Source organism: Buceros rhinoceros, unplaced genomic scaffold (assembly GCF_000710305.1).
Source record: "Buceros rhinoceros silvestris isolate BGI_N320 unplaced genomic scaffold, ASM71030v1 scaffold39340, whole genome shotgun sequence".
NCBI lineage: Eukaryota > Metazoa > Chordata > Aves > Bucerotiformes > Bucerotidae > Buceros > Buceros rhinoceros.
The window spans coordinates 1-23,495 of NW_010392036.1; the positions used below are offsets into that span (position 1 = coordinate 1).

At 39.1% G+C, this 23,495-nt stretch overlaps 1 protein-coding gene across 1 annotated transcript in view; it reads right to left on the reverse strand.

Moving 5' to 3' along the window:
* Positions 1–366: 366 nt before the first annotated feature.
* BRIP1 (BRCA1 interacting protein C-terminal helicase 1) overlaps positions 367–23,495 on the reverse strand; it is a gene marked incomplete at its 3' end in the record, with an annotated part of 50,235 nt that continues 27,106 nt past the window's right edge. Inside the window, exons 14-17 of the mRNA XM_010143696.1 lie at positions 15,555–15,714; positions 15,003–15,124; positions 1,824–1,936; positions 367–449 (exon numbers count right to left, since the gene is read on the reverse strand). Of these exons, the coding sequence (XP_010141998.1) occupies positions 367–449; positions 1,824–1,936; positions 15,003–15,124; positions 15,555–15,714 (478 nt within the window). The remainder of the gene's footprint in view (positions 450–1,823; positions 1,937–15,002; positions 15,125–15,554; positions 15,715–23,495) is intronic.

The following is a 23,495-nucleotide window of genomic DNA, read 5'->3' on the forward strand; positions in this document are numbered from 1 at the left end:
TATATATATTTTTATATATTTAGTATGCAAAAATTAAGAGTCTTTAAGTTCTTATAGGTCCCAATTTTAAGACAGAATTCTCAGGGTCTTGACTCTGCAATTTCTACACCATTATCTGTATATCCAAAAGGGAAAAGAAATTAAAGGGGCCGAACATTGGTACCAGCGTGTTCCAGCGCGTTCAATGAACCAGCAATACACCAGAGTACAGTCCCAGAATCTCAGTGTCAACTGCACAATTCGACTGCAATGGATGTATTTCATTATGACTTTTCCTACTCACCTGTATTTGAATAAACGTACTTCTATAATTTGAATTTTTCACTATGTGTGAAGAACTTGCCCAGAAAGATTTTTACAGCTTACCAGTTATGTACTTATTGGGGTTATTCCGGAAGCGATCATCAACTAAAATAAGAGCACCCCAGTCATTCCTATGTCTTATACACCTAAAAGTGAGCAACAAAAAAGAGTGTACGTATAATTGAGCGCATATAGTAAAAACCTGTGGGGATCAGACAACAGGGACTGCAGTGAGTCAGCTACAATATGCAAAAATATACAGGAAGTGCTTTCCTACTTGTACCGAAATTAGTTGATTTTCCTTAGTTCTTGAATTTACTATTTACTTTTCAAAAAAACCCCCCACAAATATTCAGCAGCTAATCAAGTCATGTCATTTGTTTTCTGCTCTTAACTTGGAAACAAATACTGAAATTGGAACATGTAAAAGCATAGAAGAAAAGAAAATGGACTGATGCAACTGCGAGCAGTTTTTAAAATAACTATGCACTTTTTTGTTTCTGGGTCGCATGTTATTCCTACCTCTTTAGTAACAAAATGAATAATGCTGCAGATCAAAGCTGTGAGCTTTGAGTTCATAGTTCAGTTCTTAGAGGCCTACAGAAATAATCCAATAGTCGGTCTATAGGAGTTTACAGGTTCTTAGATTTTCTTAACAAATTTAATTAATGCTCTTACTCTCCAAAGAGGAATCTAAAAAAATCAGACCTGTAACAAGAATGTACAATTAAATTTTACTAATGTCGACTATGTTCTCTCAATTTTCTTTCTAAACCTCACATTTACATAACAACATTTATATTGGGACGAATTCCAATAACAAGAGTCTTCCAGCTGATGTTTCTAGGAAAGTGTGTCTGTACCTCTATATATCTACGACAGACGTGTGGCATCTGAGATAGATATGGATGACAGCTATATCTATCTATATATACATTTTGTTGAAGGATGAATTAATGCTACCCTGTTAATAAGATTTGGGGGTAATTTTTTCATCTGAGAAAGTAGGCTGTACCACTTCTTCTAAACCTGGAAAGAGATCAGTGAGCATGATAATTGAATTGACCTTTTGCAAAGGTCTGAGAACCCCCTGCTATTTTTCCCTTTCAAAAATACTTGTAGGCTAAACATCAAACAACTGTTCTGAGCCCACCAGGAGTGTGAACAATTAGTACATTTGAAAAGACCTGAGAATTTTCATTTGGTTTATAAGCTCAAGAACTGTTTGTCTCTGCTTTCATTTCTGTGTATCTGGACTAGAAGCAATAAAACATGCAACCAAACTAAAGTGGATTCTGAATGTAAAACAAAAGCTCTGAACTACAACAATGTCCAAACGCAGAGTGTCTGGGTTTCAGTCCATTGCCAGTAGAGAACAGCTAAAGACCTGATTTCTGCAATACAAAGGTTTTGGCCTGATTTATCCCTCTTGTGTTTACAGTGAGGAATTAGTCCTTAAAGATGTTGCAAAAGAAGTTCTACAAATACATATTTTTTAAATTATGCTCAGTTTATCCCACCTTCCCAGGGCTTGGTTCAGAGCCCTGTAAGCTTGAATCTCGTACCACTGACTCCCTGATAAAAGGCCTCTTGTGATTTTGTGCTGGTCATTGTACTTCCTCTTTAATTCAACCTAAGGAAGAAATCACAAAATACTGGTTTTAGTGATGATGTTGAACAGGAAATATTCTATAAGGGGAAACCAAGCAAACATGGATTAAATAAGTGAATATGCAAAGTGTGTTTCAACTTTGTATTCTGCATAGTAACAATTATGGCTTTTATCCTTCTAAAGTTATTCTTAAGGTGTGATCTATTCCAATAACTCACACCCAACAGCACAACCACCACACGCTCACCCAGACCTCTGTGCTAGCAAGAGAAGGATAAGCTGTTCACACAGGCAAAAACCCCGGATACAAGTCAATAGACTAATTGCCTACAGTTCTACTTGCTCGTCTGGAAGCAAATGATACAATGGAGATCTTTATCCTTTCCTTGATCCCAAGCGCTGACTCCTCACCTGCTGCAGGGACCACACCATGCTTCTCTCAAGTGAGGGTTAGGCAAATATAACCCCTTTTTCTACAGAAGCTAAGAAAGTACTTGAGAGGCAGAGCCACCTCGCCCAAGTACCAGAGGCCAGCAACACCAGCTCTAACTCCTAGCTTGGCACCACCTTCTGCAGTTTGGCAACAACCATTTCACTGGCTAAACGTGAAGCAAAGGTGGCAGCTCAGCTTTGCAGGCCCATGGGCCAGCGTGAGGCAGAAAAGAGCAGGCTCCTCTTTTCTTGAGAGTGCCGCTTCAACAGTGGATCTGATACCAGCTGCCAAAGAAATCCCCCGCCTCCCCTTCCGGATCCTACGGCAAACTACACACACTGCCTGCGCTGAGTTTGAACAAGAATTTGTACGAGGACATTATACATGGTTCCAACATACATCAAAAGGATTTAGTGTTATCGGGAGGGGAACAACTAAATTTTATTTTTTATAAATAAACAAACATAAAACTACACCAAAAAGGGTTTTTCCATTGCTCTTTTGTACAGTATTAACCTTTCTAAACTGACAAGTGAAAGGACACGCTTCAGGAGAGAAAACAGCAGACTTCTAACCTCTTCTGACAGGTAACTTTCAAGTTGCATTTGGATAAGAAATTTTATTTTATGTACTTATGCCCTTTAAATTGCCTGTCAAATTTACAAATTCAATCTTTACAGCCAGAAAGTAAATTCAGTTTGATTTCACAGATTTAATATTTGTACCTGTCACTCAGAATTTATTGACTGGCATGTGAGATTTCCTTTGTAATTTTCAAAACAGAAGATGATTTCTTCTGAAGATTTTATAAACATTAAAACCATTCCTTGAAAAGGAACTAGAGCATATCTGTGCATTTCTACTAACAGAAATACTACCTGGAGAACCAAATGGTGCTTCTCACCATCTGAAATTAGGTACGATGTCGGAAAATTTCACTGAAGTCTTTTAAAACAAACCAATGACAATGTGATCCTGTTACACACTTTGTGTTTATCTTCTAGTCCTGGTACATTTTCTAAAAATTTCTTCTTTTGAAGAATGTCTGTCATCAGTAAGATTCTAGCCAGTTATAACAGATGGAGCTTTACCTCAGGTTCTTGCTGTTTCATCTGCATTGTACTGCATTACCCTGTCAATGGACACGTTACTTTTCCAGTCTCCTCGCACATGTTAGCACGACGTAAACGTGCACCGTTTGTACTGCACATCGACATTACATTTCACAAATTATATGTGCTCTTGGTCTAAACGCCCAGTGTATCTGTAAAACCTATCTTTTCTATCTCAATTTAAAAAGGGTTAACAGAAAACAAACATTCTGATTTCGCACTTAAATGATCGTGGCTCAGCATGAGATGACAACTCGCATTGCTGAGAGTTCAGTTTTCATTAGAAGCCTAGTAAAGGTAAAAGGCCAGGGCATGTCATTTTAATGCAATCAGAATCTATTTCATTGTATAACTCTTACGTTATCAAGCGTCAAATCAACGCCCGATTCAAAATGACATGTTACATATGTGAAAAAGCCAGTCTCTCCTGCTAGCAAATATCCTAAATGTGCAGTAAACCACAGGCTAGAAGGGATTAGTTAAAATGTCAGAAGACAGCCTTTTACTTTTACCTGTTCATCCTTAAAAATATACTCCTAGCTCTCAGGCATGCTTTACAGACAAATAGCTTCAGCAAGCAGCAGCAGAAGGCCGGTGGCAAGCTCTGCCATCTTGTAGCTGTCAGACAGATTAGTCTTTGATCTATCTGGGAGGTCATGGTCACATTCACATTAACTGAAGTCTAACAGCATTATACCTGCTAACCGCTCGTTCTTTTAATGCTTAATTAGTTCGACATCTTTCACCATGGAATATTAATGGAGAAATATCAAGAAAAAAATAAATGCCATGAACCAATTTTTCTTTTTATGACTTGGAAAAAATATTTTTAGGCAGTTTCTGATACAATTCCAAAGAATTTTCAAATGTATTTTTCAATCAGAACTAGCAGTCCAAGCTTTTCCTTAGATTTTAAGTGTTTGATAAACTACAAAAAAAGCTACTTGGAGTAACATTGCTTCACATGAAGAAACCCAGACTTGCTCAGAATTCAAGTGACATATAAGTACATAAATAGATTTATACTGTCATTACCACGGACTGTATCAGTCGGTTTAGGACATAAAGCTCAGAAGACTCAGTTTTTGACCTTAAAATAATCTGCAAATTCACATACAGAAGCCTTATTAACAGCACACCAAGCTGAACCAGATTTATTCAAAACTAACAAAAACATGGCTGTGTGTAACTGCAAGGCAGACAAATAGCAATCTATCATCAGCTAATTGTTTCTACCAAAAAATCAGTGGTTGAACAACAAAATTAAAGCACCATTTTCTCTTTAAACTGAGGTCTTCCTGTAAATGTAGAGTTTTGTGAAAAGCTTCTCCTTGTTTTGCAGTCATAATTACACCGGATAAGGAAATTTGAAACAATATTGGTGTATTTTCGGTACCTTCAGCTAAATGTCTGCACAGGATTCTACGTGCTAATTTACCTGTGAAGAAGTTCTAAGGAGAGAGAAAGCATTTAAGCTACAAAGAATAAAACCCACTGTGCTACACTATTAATTACTTATTTACAATTTTACTTCAGTAGAAACAAGCAAATGGTCCAGCAGATACTCATCCAGAGACATTTTATCTCAGCCAAGAAACAGGACCTTAGACTTCACGAGCAAAGCCTGCAGGACTGGGGCCGGGGCATTTGGGGCAGTTACCATTCACAACTGGAGCACAATAAACCTATTTATCAGTGCCAGCGTCACCACATGAAAGCTGAAGGGGCTAAGCCACAGAATACAATTTTCTATTTAGTGCGATCCACATCAGCACGAGGAACCGTGTGTGGCTTTACTTCATCTGGCAAAGTTTTGAGATTTTTCTAGATGCATTACTTTAATAAAATAAAATGTTAACTGGGCTTTCTAAAAATGAACAAACAAATTCTAATAGTTAACAAGCCAGGCCTGTTCTTTGACAAGACATCACTTCTTAAATATCTTCAGTGGGCTCCAGTTCTCTCTGGTAGATTAAAAATGACCTGCAGTTTGTAACCTGTGGGATTACAAACCACCTTACCCAGAAGGCTAAAGAAAAGCCAGAAATTCATGAATACAATGGCACTGTATGAGCAATGAACAGAGCACTCATCTGACCCTGCACTTCTCTTTACGTCAGCACTTCACAGTGTTGTGACAGCTCAGGTTAAAAAAAGAGGCAACTCCTGAGAGGAAAAAGGCAAATAAGCTTGGAACTGTGTCAATATATGCACACACGTGCAGGTAGGTACACCCACACACACCTGTAAACTCATGCCTTTCACTCCCCAGCACTCTCCTCCATCTATTCTCCATGGAAATAAAAATCAGAAAATGGATATAAATGCTTTCTGGTATTCCACTGACTTGTTTTTCTAGTTTTATGAGAGGAAAAATGGTAATGAAAACAAAGACCATTGCCCATATCATCCAAAAAAACTTTAAAAGACACATTCACATTTAACATCTACTAATTCCCCACCTCCTAAAAACAAACAAGTAAAAAATACCAGGCGGTCATTCCCTGTTTCCATCCTCCCAAAAGACATAAAAATGTTTTTTAAGCAAATCTACCGTCCTACAAATCTCATGTGTACAGTTAGAGTCTCTCTTCCACCTGAAATAGCAATAATTAGAATTCTTCAAGAACATACTTGCCATCTACTTTCCTCCTGACGAATGCCAAGTAATCATAAAAGTTGGTAAGTGCAGGAAACTAAAAGACATGAAAACCCATTTCTTTTCTTTTACATCTGAAAATCCTTAAATGGAAGTAGCATTAAATAGTGCAGCATTTAACTTTTCCCCCCTCACTTCAAAAGCAGTAATGACGTCTGGGAGATTTAAGACTAAATAATGCACATGTAAAGACCTGGGTGAGTCATAGAATATGCTTCAAACATCCTCACTCCTCAGCAGACCTACTAAAAGCTGTATCTAAACACAATGTCTCAATTTATTGGCCCACAGGAAAAAGATATTATGGCAGGACGTTATCTTCAAATGCTCCAGGCATTCCAAGTGCAGCATTGAGACATATAAAAAAGTATGAAACAGTATGAAATAAGCAAATACTTATTACCTTTAATTTACCAAACTAGTTCCGTATACAACAATTTGTTAAGACCATCCTAACCATTTCATATACCTAAGGATGGTCACCCGACACTTAGATCCAACACTCTCCTCTGCCTGCACACACAAATACTGGCTATCTTCAAAAAAACACCAGTAAAACCCCAAAACTGTGAGCACAGCAATACCATATATACTGCAGATAAGACATCACCAGCTGGAGACATGAGCAGTACTTCATGCCGCTCAATTATTTTCCAGATGTTCTGTTACATAGCTCCAGCCTACAAGAGTCTCTTCACCAGATGACTCCCTGTGAGGCTGTACCGGACACCCGTGGCCCACCAGCGGCTGCCCCTCACAGAGAGGCAACCCAAATCATTTGTGCAGCAAAGCATCATAAACTTCAAAATAGTTCAGGTGACCTTTTCCATCTGAAAAAATTCTATGCGCACCTAAAACTTTGCCTTCCTCTGGTAACACTGAGGAAAATAAGGAAACAACATCTCTGCAGATGTCCATCTCAGACCAGTTCTATCTTGCAGACTGCTGCACCTGAGAAGATACTGGGCATCCACGGGATTTAAATGTTTGTTGCCTGAATGAAGATATACTCAAAACTAGAAGAAGTTACTGACTCTGGAAAAAAGCCCATGCATGTGGCAAGAAAGAAACTGTACAGAAAACCACTGCTAGCTTGTTTCTCCATAGCCCAAAAACCTTAACACGACTTCAAAAAGAAAAGCCAGACAACCCAACAGCAAACTACAGTCTGTTAGAGTCCACTAACTGGCCAAAACCATCTTCTGGGGCAGAAAACCAGCACCACCACTTCATGCAAAGCTGTAGTTCTCTTACTCTGAGCTCACAAGGTATTTTACAACTCAAGGCTTCCCCAGCATTCTCACTCTTAATCCCAGCGCTAGAGAGATGGGAAGCTTATGTAATGTTGCAACCACTGATTTGTCAACTACACCATGTGGCATCTCAGAGATCTGGAAGTTTTACAGTTTGACAAACCTTGTAGCACATTCACCCCAGGCCCATCTACTCATCTCAGCCTTGTAAGCTTTGAGGGACTGTGAACAAGTGACTTGATTAAAATCTAATGCAACCAAAACTCTCCTCTGAAGAGAAAATTCAATCCATTTCCAGCGAAGCAGAAGTGAAAAAAATCAAACAGCTTCCCTTGAGGTACGACGCTGCTGCATACGCTCAGTGCTACTGTGTCTAAGGTGAAGTGGTAAGTGTCAGTCATCCTTAAAAATCCCCAAGGTGATAGCTTCACTTTTAAAGCTTTCAACATACTTTGACAGTAAAGTAAAAAACTTAAAGGTCATCCCTACTTGCTAAGGACAAGATAAACACAAGAAAATCACTTTGGAATTTTTTTATGGATCAGCAAAGTAAACTAGTAAATGTAAAGGAAAAGTTCTGATTTGCTGTATTATTTATCCAAAGGCTTGTCTTCTGGATATATTCAGGGATGATTTCTGTGATCTGTGCCAACATATTGACATTAGCCTTGCACCAGGAGAGGAGAAATGCCATCCACTAGTCTTACACGTGATGTTGAACGTAAATGTTACCTGTCTTAGCTACAGGAATGCTGTGCTCCACAGATTTCACAGCTACTCTTGCATGTTAAGCCTCTGCCACAGTGGTTTTTTTCTTCATTAACAGAAATTCTAATCAGTGTAAGAAGAGTGTGGAAGGCTTTGACTTTTTCACAACCGTTCTAATTTCAGGAGAAGTGGAAAGTAAAAGGCCGTTGAGATATCTCGCTGCTTTGCGGAGAGGTAAGAAATTGCCACACCGTCACATATTTACTGCATTGCTTGGGTTTTTTGTAACACAGGTAGCTACACCTCCTGACATTTTCCTTTGGGGAGCAGAGAAAAAAGAAAAGTGAGGGAGACCTGCAATATGCAGCCAGTCACCTTGTTATGATGTGATCCCGCACACTGCGTTACCCCTTCGTAAGCAGTGCCACAGCAGACTGCAACAATTTACTGAGTACGGCTGCCAGACAAGCACGATGCTGGCTGCGGGATCTCAAAGCACACTCTTGTACCAAACGTCAAGTACGCTGTCTCGACTGATTGTTATTTAACATCTAGAGGCTTGCTGCATTTCAACGGTGTAAATGTATTTCTTATTTACATCCTTAACCTGGTTGTTTCCAAAAGCTACTTTGCAATTAAAATACAAAATAAAATTGAATATGAAGCAGGGCACGGAAGACAGACAAGTGTGTGCGTATATACAAACACCTACACTCATCGCTCTTCTACCCTGTTCAGCGCTTCCTGCTCAGAGAACATGCAGTACATTACAGACCACGATGTTCGGCTTTCCTGTGACAGTTCCATAACTGATCTTCTGCTCCCCACTTTATATTTGCAATTTTTTTCACAGTAATAAAACAAAGAGGAAACTGACCCAGGTTTAGACAGCCATTAACACCGACAATCAAACAATGGTACAAACCAATGACTTCTTACAAACATTTATCACTTTCAGTGGGATTGCAGCACGCGCTGTGTCCCAAGGTTTTTCCAATGAACGTCAGATTTGACCAGAAAGTTGTTCAGAACACTCACTCTGCTTAAAACAATCACATCAATAACAGAACGGTCAGTCTTATATCTAACAGAATTCTTAACTTCATGAGGAATTTTCAAATTCTGCTAAACATGGCAATGACCTTCCCATTAAATGTAATTTTCTGTACCAGTCTGCCCATATTTTAAAACAACACTCTATTTTGAATAAAAAGTGAAAATATGTTTAAGTGATGCAAAGCTGTGATGAAATTCATATAGTTCACGGTATGTTTCTCAACTCAGGTCAAGCATCTAAAATAACAATATTTTCCTTAGAAATTTTTTTTCCCCTAGAATACAGAATGCAAGAAATTATTTCAGCAACCACTTATCTAGCACAAGATTCTTCTTTCCTTCAATGGAGAAAAAGCAAATAGGCTTAAAAACTGCCACAAGGACTAGAAATAAACTTGAATACTTGGAAAAATGCCATTATTCTGAAATGTTGCAAATATCCCAATCTATTGAGCCCCCACAACAGGAGAAACTACAGCCAGAAAGCTGCAAACTCTTTATATCATTGTTACACGTAACCAAGAATTTGCAACTGAAATGATGAGTTCCATCGTGTTTCACAAATTATGGTACTGGAAACAATAAAGGAAGTCTTTGCCGTTGTAGTTCATGTCCACCCCCTAGCAGCGAGGGGAAACACTCCTCATTAACAGCAAACTCAGCTCCAGTTCTCGACCGATGTCACTGCACGGAAATCCTAACCTTATCACGTTTATTTTTCTTGCACATCTACTGGTGTAACAGAGTTTGACTGCATTTTTCTCGCCGGTTTGGTAACGTCCTCTGAGCCGTTCCATGATTAAGTACACTCTACTGTACTACGATCAAAAGCAGCTGGAGAGGTGGAAGTGAAGAAATGCTCTCTGGGAAAGTTAGCTTAATGCTTGCACTTCAGAGTTGCCCATTATCAACAGTTCATAGCGAGCTTCTTTATTTTCAGGTCCCCAAGGTAAGAACAGTAAATCATGACTTGAACTAAACAAGTCACGCTTGGCTCCAAAATCAGATTTTCCTACCTCTAGTTTCAGGTCCCAGAGGTGGGCAGAGGAAATCCTGGTCACAGCCAAAGAAGTCATTTTTGGCTCTGAAATAAATTTTCCTGCTTTGCTAGAGCCAAACCCTACCACTGAGAGCACCATAGCTTTAAGCAATCCTTTAACATTTCTTTTATATACTTTGCTTTAGCAACCTGATTCTCCAGCAATATGAAACCGTTTTCACTAACACAGAATTAGGGGGTTGGCCTCTCTTTCTTAAATCAATATTGTTTACTGTCCAGTACTCTTCTGAACCTTAATTATTTCTTTCTGCCTAACACTGACAAAGTGTGACTTCTGTGAAAATGAGTGAAAGTAAGATACTATGTGCCTAAAATTTTAAGTGAAACTAAACAACACTCTTTAAAGGTTCTACAAAAAATAATGTGACTTAAAGAAATACAGTTACTTAAGGAGACCAAACACTTGCCATTTAATACCAGAAGTTGTGGAACACATTTAGCACAAACAATGGAGAAAATAAAACTGGATATTATGCTTCACACTTTCACACTTGACTATGAGTTTCTTGCCCAAGTAAAGACTGATGCCTGGATCCAAAATGCTACAACTCAGAATATGTAACAGAAGTTAATGAACAGTATGATAGCATCAGCTAACATGTATATGGGATTACACACCTTTTTCTGTCACATTATTTATGTTTTCTAATATTACAGTTCACTGGTATTAGCATCAAGTTACAAATCACAAAATATATTTAGAAAGCAGGTTGATCACAGACCAGTAATATTGGTGGAGATGAGCCAACGTCAAGCTGCCAACATAAAATACTGGTCTCCAAAGGTACAGTTCTACAACCCCCTACGATCATGCACAGTCCTAGAAGTATTAAAGGGATTACTCACACAAGTAAAAGCTATGTGCAGAAGAAAGGGGTTATGGAATTGAGTCCTAAGAGCACTTTTATTAACCCAAAAAGCAGACATGCAACTATTTCCATGAATAAGCAGAGCACTTTTTAGTGGTTTAAACCAATTCCAGAAGTATATCATTCATGGATATTCCAAGGGAACTGTTAATCACTTGTGTTTCCTATTTTCAGAGGGATGTAATTATCAATCATCCCATCAGTTTCTTTGTTCAGTGTGTCTATTAAGCACTCACTGCTGTGCAAAAGCAACAGATGTACCTGTGTCCACAATTTTATGTCTACATAGGTTACTTGTGTCACTGGGTTCTGAATTTCCTTCTGCCTGCTCAAAACTCAAGCTCCTCCCAAAACTTCAAAACCAGAAGCTTCGAAATTTCCAGGTTTTAATCAGTTTTCTGGTAGGCCTACAAAATCTATAGAAACACTAACCAACTATATCATAACTAACCTATAAACTTTAACTGTTTCATTTGGGAACTTAACGTATTCCTAAAACCCTACAAAAAAAGAGAAACTGTACAGTGTCCTCATGTTTAAAAATCTGGATTCTTCTAATCCCACAAGAAAAAGATAATTCCAATAGGAAAAAACTATTAAAAAGGAGAAACATTTAAAATTAAATCAGCCACCCTAAAAGAAAGCCACTCGGTTGTACTTGGCAGAGAGGATTCATATCTTCTTAGTACGATAAGCACTACTGATAAGCTTTGAAACCAACCCTGAATAGGAGAAGGTATTTTATAAAATACTGTAATCATATTCTTCCTGATAGGCGGACCATAAATTACTTGGACTGTTTAATGCAAGGAGTATTTGAGCATCAGTTTTCACTTTAAAACCCAACTCTATTCCCACCTCAGTTCCAAAGATGTAGAGCAGATCACAGCAGCTGGGTTAGCAGATGAAGTCACATCACAAGCAGGATGGCCCAGGTATCATTTAACCCCTTGGCAACCGGGCTTGTGCCTTTTGGATTCAAGCTGCTAATTAAACAGTAACAGAGCCAGCCAAGCTCCAGCTGGTTAAGACAGCAGGTTAAGGCTTAGCTGGAGACAATCAATTGTCTATAAGTATTAAGGAATCTCTTCTCATTTCAGGTAATACTAATTAACTATCTGCAAGAGGAGAGAACGGTTTATAGCATCCCTTCCTATCCCTGCAAGTTTCATGCACCATTTTTTCCTTTATTGGCAAATTGATACTCTTGAGTTCTATGAAGAAAACTTCAGCGACCGAAACACTCATGGAAGAGAACTCCAAAGCATTTAGAAGAATTATGAAGCGTACAGGAATAAAACTTTCTTTTCCTTTCTAATGTTCAAGTAACGTCTTTGCTCTAGAGGGACCGAAGTGATAAACAACAATTTACATTTGTTAATACACAGAGACTACTATAAGTAGGATATCACATTGGTTTTATATGGAGTTAAAGTTTTTTAAATGCAGCCCTTACTTTTCTGTACCCTTTTCTAAGACATTTGTTTCATTCCATTCTGAGAAGTGGTACTATTGTGTGAGCTCTCCCAGAAATACACAAACAGATTAATATCACGTGAAAATGGGGGTTGCGCCCCTTTCTCCCTTCCCTCCTCTTATTTTTCATTTTACATGCCAATCTTCAATATTAATGGTCAGTTTTCCTTGAGAATAGAATTCCAATTCCTTTCCTGAGCTGATGTGCCACTGAAAAAAAATGTTTAGTCTTGCAAATTTCTTCTGCATCTATGCTTCTGTTTCTACAAAGCTACTAATTAACCTTAGGCAACGAACAGAGTGTCTATCCTTCACTCTATCCTCCTTCACACAATTGAGCTCAACTGGTAAAAGAAACGTGCATTAATCCAGACCTTCCTGGGGTATCCGATAAACTGAAAGCATTGAAACACACGATCCAGTTGAAAGCGAAGTACTGCTTGTTGGGTATCCCTCTAAATTCAGGTCCTTGAGCAAAAGACACATTGACAATGAAAACAATTGGCTCTAGCGTTATTCCAGGAGCGCTGCCATGCACAGACAGCTCCTCAGATCTGATGCTAAGAGACTGGTGCATGCCCTTCTCTCATCTAGAATTGATCACTGCAGTGCTTTGTGCATTACCATAGCTAAATATACACACTCCAACCTTTAGCTGCTTGCAATTTGGTAGCTAGTGTTTCTACCCCTCCTTAAAAATTTAGAGGTTTACTTCAGTCTAATCGAAAAAATAGTTCGACACAACACAACACTGATTCTTTGGACTTTAGTTATCAGTAATGGGATGTGCTGCTGTGATTCTATTATATTACGTATTTGCTTGAAATCAAGGTAAAACCCAACGCACTATTGTAATCTTAAAGAACATGATCCACTGCAAACATATTGCACCCTTGACGCATACTTATCAAGTTAATTTTGTATCATTTCGAACACAAAAATATTCACTTGCTGGAAGTCATTTGGAGAAAATTGAAGGAGTTCCAGCTGTACTACAGACCAAGTATTTCCAAAACATTTCAGCATATGTTTCTAAAGCAAAGCATTTCCACCTCTAGAGAGAGTTCGAAAAAGTGTCCTTTGAATGTAAATGTTTTACACTAAAGTACAGCGTATTATATATTAGTGAGACAAAAAATGTTGTGGCTGAATAAGTGCTTCAAGGAAGTTACGCAAACATTGCAGCCACCACTAATAGAACCTCAGTAGTCCATGTAGGATGTGGGTTTTTCCAGCAAGGCTGTAATTAGGCACACACTGTAGACAACAAAGAAGCCTTTGGTTGTTCACTTAAGCTCAGAACACATCTCTAAAACCAAAGCTGAGTCTGTTTGGGCTTTGAGTGTGAACCTATGACTTTCTTGTTTGACTTGGCATTACTAATAATCAGAATCCAGCTGTTCCTGGTACTTATTTTTTCTGGGATACTTCACTTCCTTTCTTAGCTTCACTGAGTATTCCCAAAAAGCCCTGAAAGATACCCACGAGATAAATCAGTGACAGTGGCTCATCACTGGAAGAAGTGTGCCAGCAACTGGGCAATTAAGTACCATGCACAGACCACTAAAAAAACAGGTGGTCTTACAAACTAGCCAATAATAGTTGTTCCTTTTCAGAAAGTAGAAAGTCTATAAAAACATTTTTCCATATGCATTGGCTTTCTTTTCCTTTAGGAATGCCTGGGCTCAACTACAAAGTGCCTTTTCTAATGCAATATCATCTCTCCGTGATACAAGAGCTGCTGAAGGCAGAAGGCAGGAACTGTTGGTGTGGGTAATTACACAGCAGTGCCAGCGACAGGATGCTGCTTTGGCCACCTGCTGGAAAACACAAGTAGTTTTACAGTCCCTTCTGCTTCAGTGGGAAGTGTCATACACACAGTTACACTAAACAGGCAATAGGGATCAGAAAGGTGAATCGCTGCAATCCACAGTGTGTGAAATACATTGCTTCGTTAGGGTGTTACTTCACGTTTTCTGAAATAATCTCTTGATCAATCTGAATGCCGTATTTAAAGTAGTACTTTCCCAGCGTTTATCCTAGACCCTCACAACCAAATGCCACAGCAGTAAAAAGTCAGGAAGTAACTTAATTTCTGTACAAATGACCTAAGTTTCAGCGTATGAAACAGGCAAGTGAAGATGGAAACACGTACTGTTGCTTGGCAGAGTATGAAGTTAATGAGCATTTTAACGATGCTATAGCCTTCACTAGCAATGCCAGACAAAGATTTGCAATACAGCCAGCATGATACACATTTATTCAGAATGACATCAAAGAGTCCACCAATCATGATAGACAATGCTGTTCCTTCTCTTACCTGTATAGAAGGTAACTCGAAGAATTCAAACGGAATTGAGGGCAGTCCAAGGGTAAACATTTAGAAAAAACATTGTGTGCATATTTGGTGTTTGAAACATGACATACAAATAAAGAACAACTCTTCCAACTGATATCCTACCTGAAGGTCTTTCACGTTTGGAAACGGAATACCTATGGTTATAACCGCACGGGCATTCTCATCGCAGAAATCCAAGCCTTCACTAACTTTTCCTCTGCAGACGGCTATGAGGAGAGCTCCATCTTGAACAAGCCAGAGAGGAATACATGAATCATTCCCAGTCGTAAAGTGAGCATCAGAAGACAGACTCACCAACATCTTTAAAAGAGCTAAGCATAATACAGCATAATACACAGTGTATCAGTCTGGAAAAGGGGAGTGGATAGAAAACCAGCCCCCTTTGTTAGAGGGATGAGATTAAGTCGATTTTGACCAATAATGTGTGATTTTGAATATCAACTAGCGAAATAATTTTGCACCATATACTTAATTATGGTACTTAATTATGGAAGAACCACACGTTCCTCACGCGGCAATATAAACAGCAGTTAAGCTTCCTCATTTATCACAATAATTATCCCTACCTTATTCTAATTGTTAAGCACTTTAAGAATCCCTTTTTTAAAAACTAGAAGAGTCTGCATAACTATTTCCTATGTCTGAAGAACATACCTTTTTCTCCTTTACATCTTATTGCATCATAGTATATTTTCAGCAGTTCATCGAAGTCACTCTTTGCCCCTCCCTGAGGCTCTGCAATGACTGTCTTCACCAGCTCCAGGTTCCTCCATAAGCCAGTGTGCATCCAGCGATCTTTTAATTTGTCCAACAGCTGAAAACAAACAGAATAATCCAGGAGAGCTGTGATGAAAGGCCAGTCACTGGAACCGTTCATATAAAACAAAGACACTTATTTTAGTGAATTTATATCATTCAGGATTTGTGTTTATGAATACAAGTTGCCCTGCTTTGCAACACTTTCTAAGCATGATGGCTACTAATTTTGCTAATTGGAAATAGTGCAGATTTTTGAGTTTTCAAATCAACACTCTCCAGATATATGAGTAGCCACTGAAGAGAATCTTCTGGTACTCCCCAAAACAAGAGGAATGTCACCCAAACACAAATGGAAATTACCTGGTTTTCTGATTACCAAGTAAGAGATACATAAGGAAGACTGGAAACAAATTCTAAATTAACTTGAAACAATAGGTTGGAGGCAGGAGGTATTGATGTAGGAGTTATCAACAGCATCCACTGCTTGCGAAGGGCCTGTCAGCTTTGTTACAGCTACCAGATTCTGACCTGTGCATATTTTACTCCAAAGCAGCATACGTTCAAATTTTTCAAGCAAATCAGCTTGTTGCACATTTAGTGCGAACATAATGAAATTGTGTATTGCATTTCAAACAGCAATGTCTAAAATTACCACAGAACCTGAAGTCAGAGGAGTGGGGGTCATTCTGCAGTTGGCAGTCATTGCATGCTCATCAACTTCTAGACTGAATTTTATCACGTCAGGAAGCAAAAGAAGTCCCTGTCTCACCTGACACGTTTGTGTGACGGTGCACAGCAGTGTCCTCCAGACAAAAGCTAAGCAACCAACGCGCTTTAGAATGAACCGCATAGATCTGGTTCAGTGGACAGAAGTAAATACTTTAGCTCCTTTTACTGTTCAGTGATCATCAGTGTGTCACTAACTCTTGTTACTTGTTGTCACAACTCTTGCGCAGTGGAGTTACTGAGCTTCCCACTCACTGAGATTTTAAATTCACAGATCCTGTAATAAGGGTTATGCTCTTTCTTTGTCTGTACCTCCCTCAGCTCCACTCACTGAAGACTTTCTCAGCATTTTGCTTCAGGCTGTATCAATGGCTGCAACTGGAACCTGCACCTGCCCCATTTTGTTGCTCAAAAAGCCACGGCATCCCTTAACTCCAACCCACTTGCCTTTCCGATGGCTCCAGCTCTTCAATAGTTAGACTGGTACAAAATTAATCTGCCCCATGCCCAAAGATACAGCTTACTGTTACTGCGGAGTAGAACTAATGGTAACTAATTTTCACATTCGAGTTTACAGGGAGAACACTTAAAAATTCATAGGAAACTGTTTACAAGAACCTTGCCATATTGCATGTTCCCAGCATTTAGATCTGAAGTTATTTTTTGGCATTAAGTATTTGGATTAGTTCCTTTTGAGGTACCTGTGGTACAGAAGGGACAAGTACTACGTTATTCTTGAATTTCCACTAGCTTTGTTCAAGCCTCTGTTCTGGGAATCACACTTGCTGCCTACTGACACACCACCACGCGCAAGCAAGCACAGACAGATGAAGTGATGAAAAGCAGGAACAGTTTCCTACAGATACACATGTTACTGTAGAATAAGTCACCTCAATGTGCCTGTCCTACTGTTTGTCCCCTTCTCTACAGGCTTTGTCATTTCCTGGAAGCATCCTGTCTGTAATCTCTAATGATATAAAAGGTCGTAATACTATGACGGAGCAATGACTGTCCATCTTGCCACCCACAGCCTGCTGCCACCCCTTCAGCTCTTGGACAGGCTACGGAGATAATTCTGGTAAAGAAAAGAACCAAACCAATTATGCCTCTAAGTACATCCCTTTGGGATCTGTTAGAGCTGCCAGTGACTGTAATATTGTTAGCTTTCCAGATTTCATTCTTCCTTCTGTGAAACTCACGTCTGTCGGGGCATTCACTTAGCAACCTGTGCTAAACCCACTTCTAGCACTGCTGGCTGTGCACCACGTGTGAGGAAAGGAGGCCACTTAGGTAACAAAGACAGGCTATATGGGGGGTATAAGTGAATTTCACGTTTACATACATAAAACTATCCGTGCTTTGACTTCTAAGGGTCACTTGCCCCGACCTTCTCCTCCTCCTATCATCTCGGCTACTGAAATCAACTGCCATTTTCCACAAACACACCCTTATGATGTGTTCTTAGCAGAAAAACTGCTCCTAATTTAAGAGAACCAAAGTCTGCTGGTAGTCTCAAAAAAGGGCAATATTCCTTCCAAAAATTACTTAATTCCACTGTATTTCTCCCATAATTGAAAGAAGTATAATTTGTATTCATAGTGGGAAAGACAGCAGTAGAAACCTTTCCTGCAAATTCTTAAGAAAATATCTTCTCTCTTTTGTGGGTTACCCAGACCCTCTGGGCAAGTATCTTAGACCACAATAGGTTCAGGTTTCTTGTTTAATTTACAGCAACCATCACAATAGAAAATGTGCAATTTCTGATGGGAATCTCTGAATTATTCATGAAAATCTCTGGCAAGAACAGAACAATTCATTTAATTCACACAGAAGTTATTACCTGTTCCATTTAATGGAGCTTGCTAGATACGGAAACTTTCTCGTACACAGAGAAGTACACGCAAGCACACACAATACCCAAGCTATAGGCACAGACACCGAACTAAAGAGAATAATGGACTTGACGGAATACAAATAAATAAAATATAGAACACATAGATGCCTCGTAAGAGCTAGAATTCAAGTGCAGGTTTCTCATAAAAAATTATTTCACTTCAGGTTGAAAAAGTGCAAATGGGAGCAAGACATAATGCCAGGAATCACAGGAAGCAACCATTAATGCCCACAGTCAGTCATTTTTCCTACCCAAGGGAATAATAGTGTCTGCAGTGCAAGGAGGCTCTGTATATTTTATTAAATCCCTTAAAAATGGATTCTCAAATGGTTTATTAACAAATGGTCTTCCTCCAGGAGAGCAGAAAATCTTGTTATAAAGAATCTGTCATCTTCCCATGCACTGAAGGATGTTTACTTGGAGAGCTTTCCCCTTTTTTTCCTTCCTTTCTGCAATTTAAAGACACCTGTGAGCTATGATCCATACAAACTCTGAGCTCAGTATTCCGATTCACCATTTGCCTTTGTCAGCATCCCCCTTTTTAGGCAGCTTTTGAAGCACTCTTGAAGTTTGGGAATGGGGGAATGTTTTCTCAACATCTCTTGCCATTATGTGGCAAAATCCTCTCATCCCGCGTCCACGATGGAAAAGCTTTGCCCCTTTCCATTTGCCTCTTTGTTTTATGCAGTGCCAAAAATTGCATTAGGAGTTTCCCATGTCATGAAGCAAGACTGAGGAGCTGTTTAATGTATTTTACCCTCAGGCAAGTTCATTGTAATTTGCAGCATCTTAACAAAGTTGAGAAGTTAACTTGCAGCAATCGAGTTGCTGGGGATGCACTTTTTCTGCAGTATTCGTTACCTCCTGACAGTGGTTTCTGAAGTAGCAAATACCTGAGATGAGGGCAGGTCTAACAGAAAACCCTGCAACATGGTGCATTACTCATTCTGGTTCATATTTCCCTAGCTCATGGCCTGCTGCAAGCACCTGCTACTAAATTTCTTTACAGAATATTCCTAAAATATTACAGCATTGATTCATGCAATGAATGGATTGCACCTCACCAGCAGAGCAAAAAGGTGTCACAGAAATAACCCCTCTGACAAAGAGTGCTTGGGGAAGCAATGGAACACGGGAAAACATGAAAGGCTATTCAAGAGCAGTACAGGACAAAAAGGATAGAGCTAAGCAGCACCTTCCAGCAGAGTGAAACAACTCTGGCTTTCTTGGCTAGTTTAACAACTATTAACTATTTAATAATAACAACTATCATTTACAACTGTACTCCTGTGCCCCTTTAAAACTACATGCTTTCTTGTTACCCATACGCTTACAGAATGGTAACTAAACAAAAGGTATTACAGGGTGCACAAAATTGACACAAGGATCTTGTACCCCCCTCAGAAGTCTGCCATTATACACTACAAAATCCACTTCTCCCAACTTCAGTATTTTTTCCATCTTGTTTCTATGTAATTTTTTTTTAATGATATGAAGTTCCACTTTTCATTGTTATTCAGATATGAAGGGTAGCTGAGGGGGAGAAAGGAAACAGCCATTAGGTTTTTCTTAATAAAAAAATCACAGTATTGGCACCACCGTTAGTGCAAAAAGTCAGAGATTCCCAAGGGACGAACATTGATCTAAAAGCCTTTTCCCAAGCAGAGCTCTTCTGTGTTTGCTACCAGAATTTTCTTTTTGAATAAGCACTGCTTCAAATCAAAGCGTGTCTCCATTGGGCTGGAAACGTGTTTGAAGGGTCAAATAGAAGTTCTACAGGCAGTCAGCATAAAACTTCAGAAATGAAAAAGACATCTATGGCCAACCCAGGGGCTGAGTGACAGGACGGGCTTCACCAGACTCCGTCTGGCAGAACGGAGAGGGCTATGCCACACTCGGCACTAAGAGGGCAGTCGCTTCCAGAAAAGGGGGTATCGCCCAGTCCACCAACACGTAGAAGGGTCATGCACAGACATACAGTGCTCTACAATGGCGAACTCTTACACCTTCTTTAAGGTATCGGGCCATTAATGCACATTCCACACACAGGCCCCAAACCGCTACATTCACATGAAATGGAGTGAAGAGGAGGTGTCTGTTTCAGCGGCAAATTTAAGCCGTGAGGACAGAGGCCATCATACTTTCCACTGAAGCCATGCTCTGATGGTCTCAAGGCACAGATGTTGTTATAACCTATCTAATTCCAGAGGTTTTGCACCGCCTTTAGTAGGCTTCCAGGATGAGGCAGTTTGCTGAGTCAGCTGGCAAACTACAGCCCTAACTTTTTGTGCAAATCACTCTCCCACTAGTCCCACAGCTCTAGTCTGGGCAGCATGACCATTAATTACCTGGTTGAATGTTCTACTTCCATTGTGAAAGAATGAAACTGTCGCTATAGCAGTGATAATCCCAAAATATATTCAGTCATTAAATAAATACATTTAGTATGTCACTTAAATACGAGTGGCCTTAAATTCATGTTATTTCAAAGTAAACCTGGAGAATGTACCCGACCAGTTACACCCACTTTTTCACATCACTTGCATACTGGTATTACTGGCTCATGTTAGACTAACTTCTTCAAGAACTAAGATGTTTTGGAAAAGGGCAGAATCAGTTATTTGACAGTTCTCAGAACTTAAAGGGTTGTCAAGCCTCTGTACTAAATGACCGCAATCCTAGAGGTAACTGACCCCCAGGACTACTGGAATGCTTCGGTTTGGGGGAAACAACAGGTTACAAAGCCAATGTGGTGGCATGGGATCAGCGCTTAATTCCATTTTCACCGCTAGTTAAAAAACCAAAACCAAACAACCAAAGTCCTTTGAGGGTAGAAGTGAACGTGAAGGAAACAGCAGAAGGAAGAAAGGAAACACAGTAATGAAACAGGAATAATGAATGGGACAGCAGAGAACTGCCTGGAAGGATCTGAGTGAAAGGAAAAGACTGAGTTTCCTTCCAAAAACAGGAGGGAAAATATTTGGGCCAACTACCCAATAAAATCTGATGTCCAATAATCAAATCTTTAAAATAAATTTGGACTAGCACTCTACAACTATTAAAATAGTACTATAAAAAGAGAGAAAAAAGTAAAAAGAAAAGTCACATGTATTAAAAGAAATCCCAAATTTAATCAACATCAGAAAAATACTCCACGCTTTCAAAAGGACTGAAAGAATACACACCTTTTAGTCACAAGTCGTCTACCAAATGGGCAGAGCTTTCATCTTTATTTCCTTTTTCATCCACCTATACACCTTTCCAACGGTGATTTTATACTTGATCACATTCTTCACCAAAGAAGAAAAAACCTCAATTTTGCTTGACACCCAGACATTTGCACTGCACTAGGCTGGGACTACACCAGCCAAGAATAACTTAGTCCGTTGAATTATTTAAGTAGTTGTTTGCACTGAATTAGATTTTCAAAGGTTAAGCAACAGACTGGTTCAAGTGTATGGGAAGTATCTGACATAATACAAGGAGGTATTTAAAATTAATTTTTTGAATGACTAAGACAATACAAAATACTAATGCATCTATTCAGAAAAAATAAATAAGCTTCAAATTTCATTTTCTCCATTTCTAACAGATTTCATTCAAAGAGAATATGAAAACATCTGTGCCCAAAATATTTCACTTGTGACGTAAAATCTACTTTCAAAATAAATGTTAATTTCCCACTGTTAATGGGAAACTGGAGAAAAATACCAAACGCCCATATAAATATATGCCCAGCTAATCTTCTCTTTATGTGCCAGAAATAAACTGATTTAATGCAGCATTTTAACGAAAACAGGCCACACAAAGATTTTATTCTTATCAAGGAGAGGCTACGCCTCCTTTCTACTGCCCATTTCCCCAACTCTTTACTATCACCGTGGGGCTGCCACCAGCAATGCGAAGAACTGTTCTTTGAAGCAGACTAGGTTTACAGGGTACGAACTCCAGATCAGCTTCTGTCTGATTTCCTTTCCCAAAGTGTCACAGAGCCTCTGTAATGAAATGCTCTGTAACTGAAAACCAGAAAAAACATATATAAAAAATACTAAATATTTGTTCTGCTGTCAGGAGAAAGAAAGCATTCTTAAAAAAGCCCCAATAATTAGAGAATACAGGTAACGTGATACGTTCAGAGACTTTGATTCCTTTGTTCTAAGGAAGATGAAGACTAGATAACACAGAGAGGAATTTTAACGTAGAAAGATGTTAGAAAAGTCCTGAAATAAAAGTAGACATTGTGAAGGAAGGAGACCAGAACATCTGCTCTTCTAACTACAACTTCCAGAAGAAAACACACATTCCTCGCTTTTTTCCAAACCTCTCCTTTTCAACCTGAGCAGGAAGATTTTCTAATGTGTAGCTAACCCCTACCAGCTGTTACAGCAAAAAAATCAAACCAAGTGCCTAGAATAAGAGTGCATCTATTTAAAGCAAAGGCAGTTAAAAGGAGCATGATTTGAAAAACTTGAGCTTGAACAGATAGTCATGATTCCAAAGTCAAAACCAAATTGCTGAAGTTGATGAAGGCACAGCAGGTTATTCCTTCTATAAGAAAAGTTACATTTTAGTGCAAGACTTCAACAGTCCAAAGAGGGAATCCAGGAAGCTGCAAAGGGCCCTTGACCCAAGTCACGCGTTTATTCTGACTTTTTCCATTTCTTCTAGAGTGTTTTCATTTTCCTAACAGGTGTCTAGAGCTTGGAGCCTCTTCTCAACCCATCTCCTGGGAGAAAGTTGGAAATCTCTATCCCTACTACATGTGCTATTTCAACAGCTTTTTCATTTGGATCTCTATTTCCATTTCTTTGCAACTGAAAATGAACTTGAAGAATAGAACCTTAAAACCAGTGATTTGCAAGAACTTGTGTGGGAAAAGTGTCTTTTTAAGTTTAGAAGTACTGTAATTATTGACTCATGGAAAATTTTAAACAAACACTGAAGAAAAACAACATTTTGGTCCAAGACTCATGTGTTGAGATGCCTACATATGTTAGGAAATGCAGGGTAAAATCTGTGCTAGCCCACACTGGCTTGGTAGACGCGCTGCTGGGAAAAAATAGAAGGAAAAAAATAGACAAAGCTACTGTGCAACTCAACTACATAATTAAACTAAATCCTGAACACAGTGAAAATCTCTGTATTATAAACAAGGTTCTGATCACCATGTGCACACTCCAGCACAATAAAAGGTGAATAATTCATAATCATTTAAA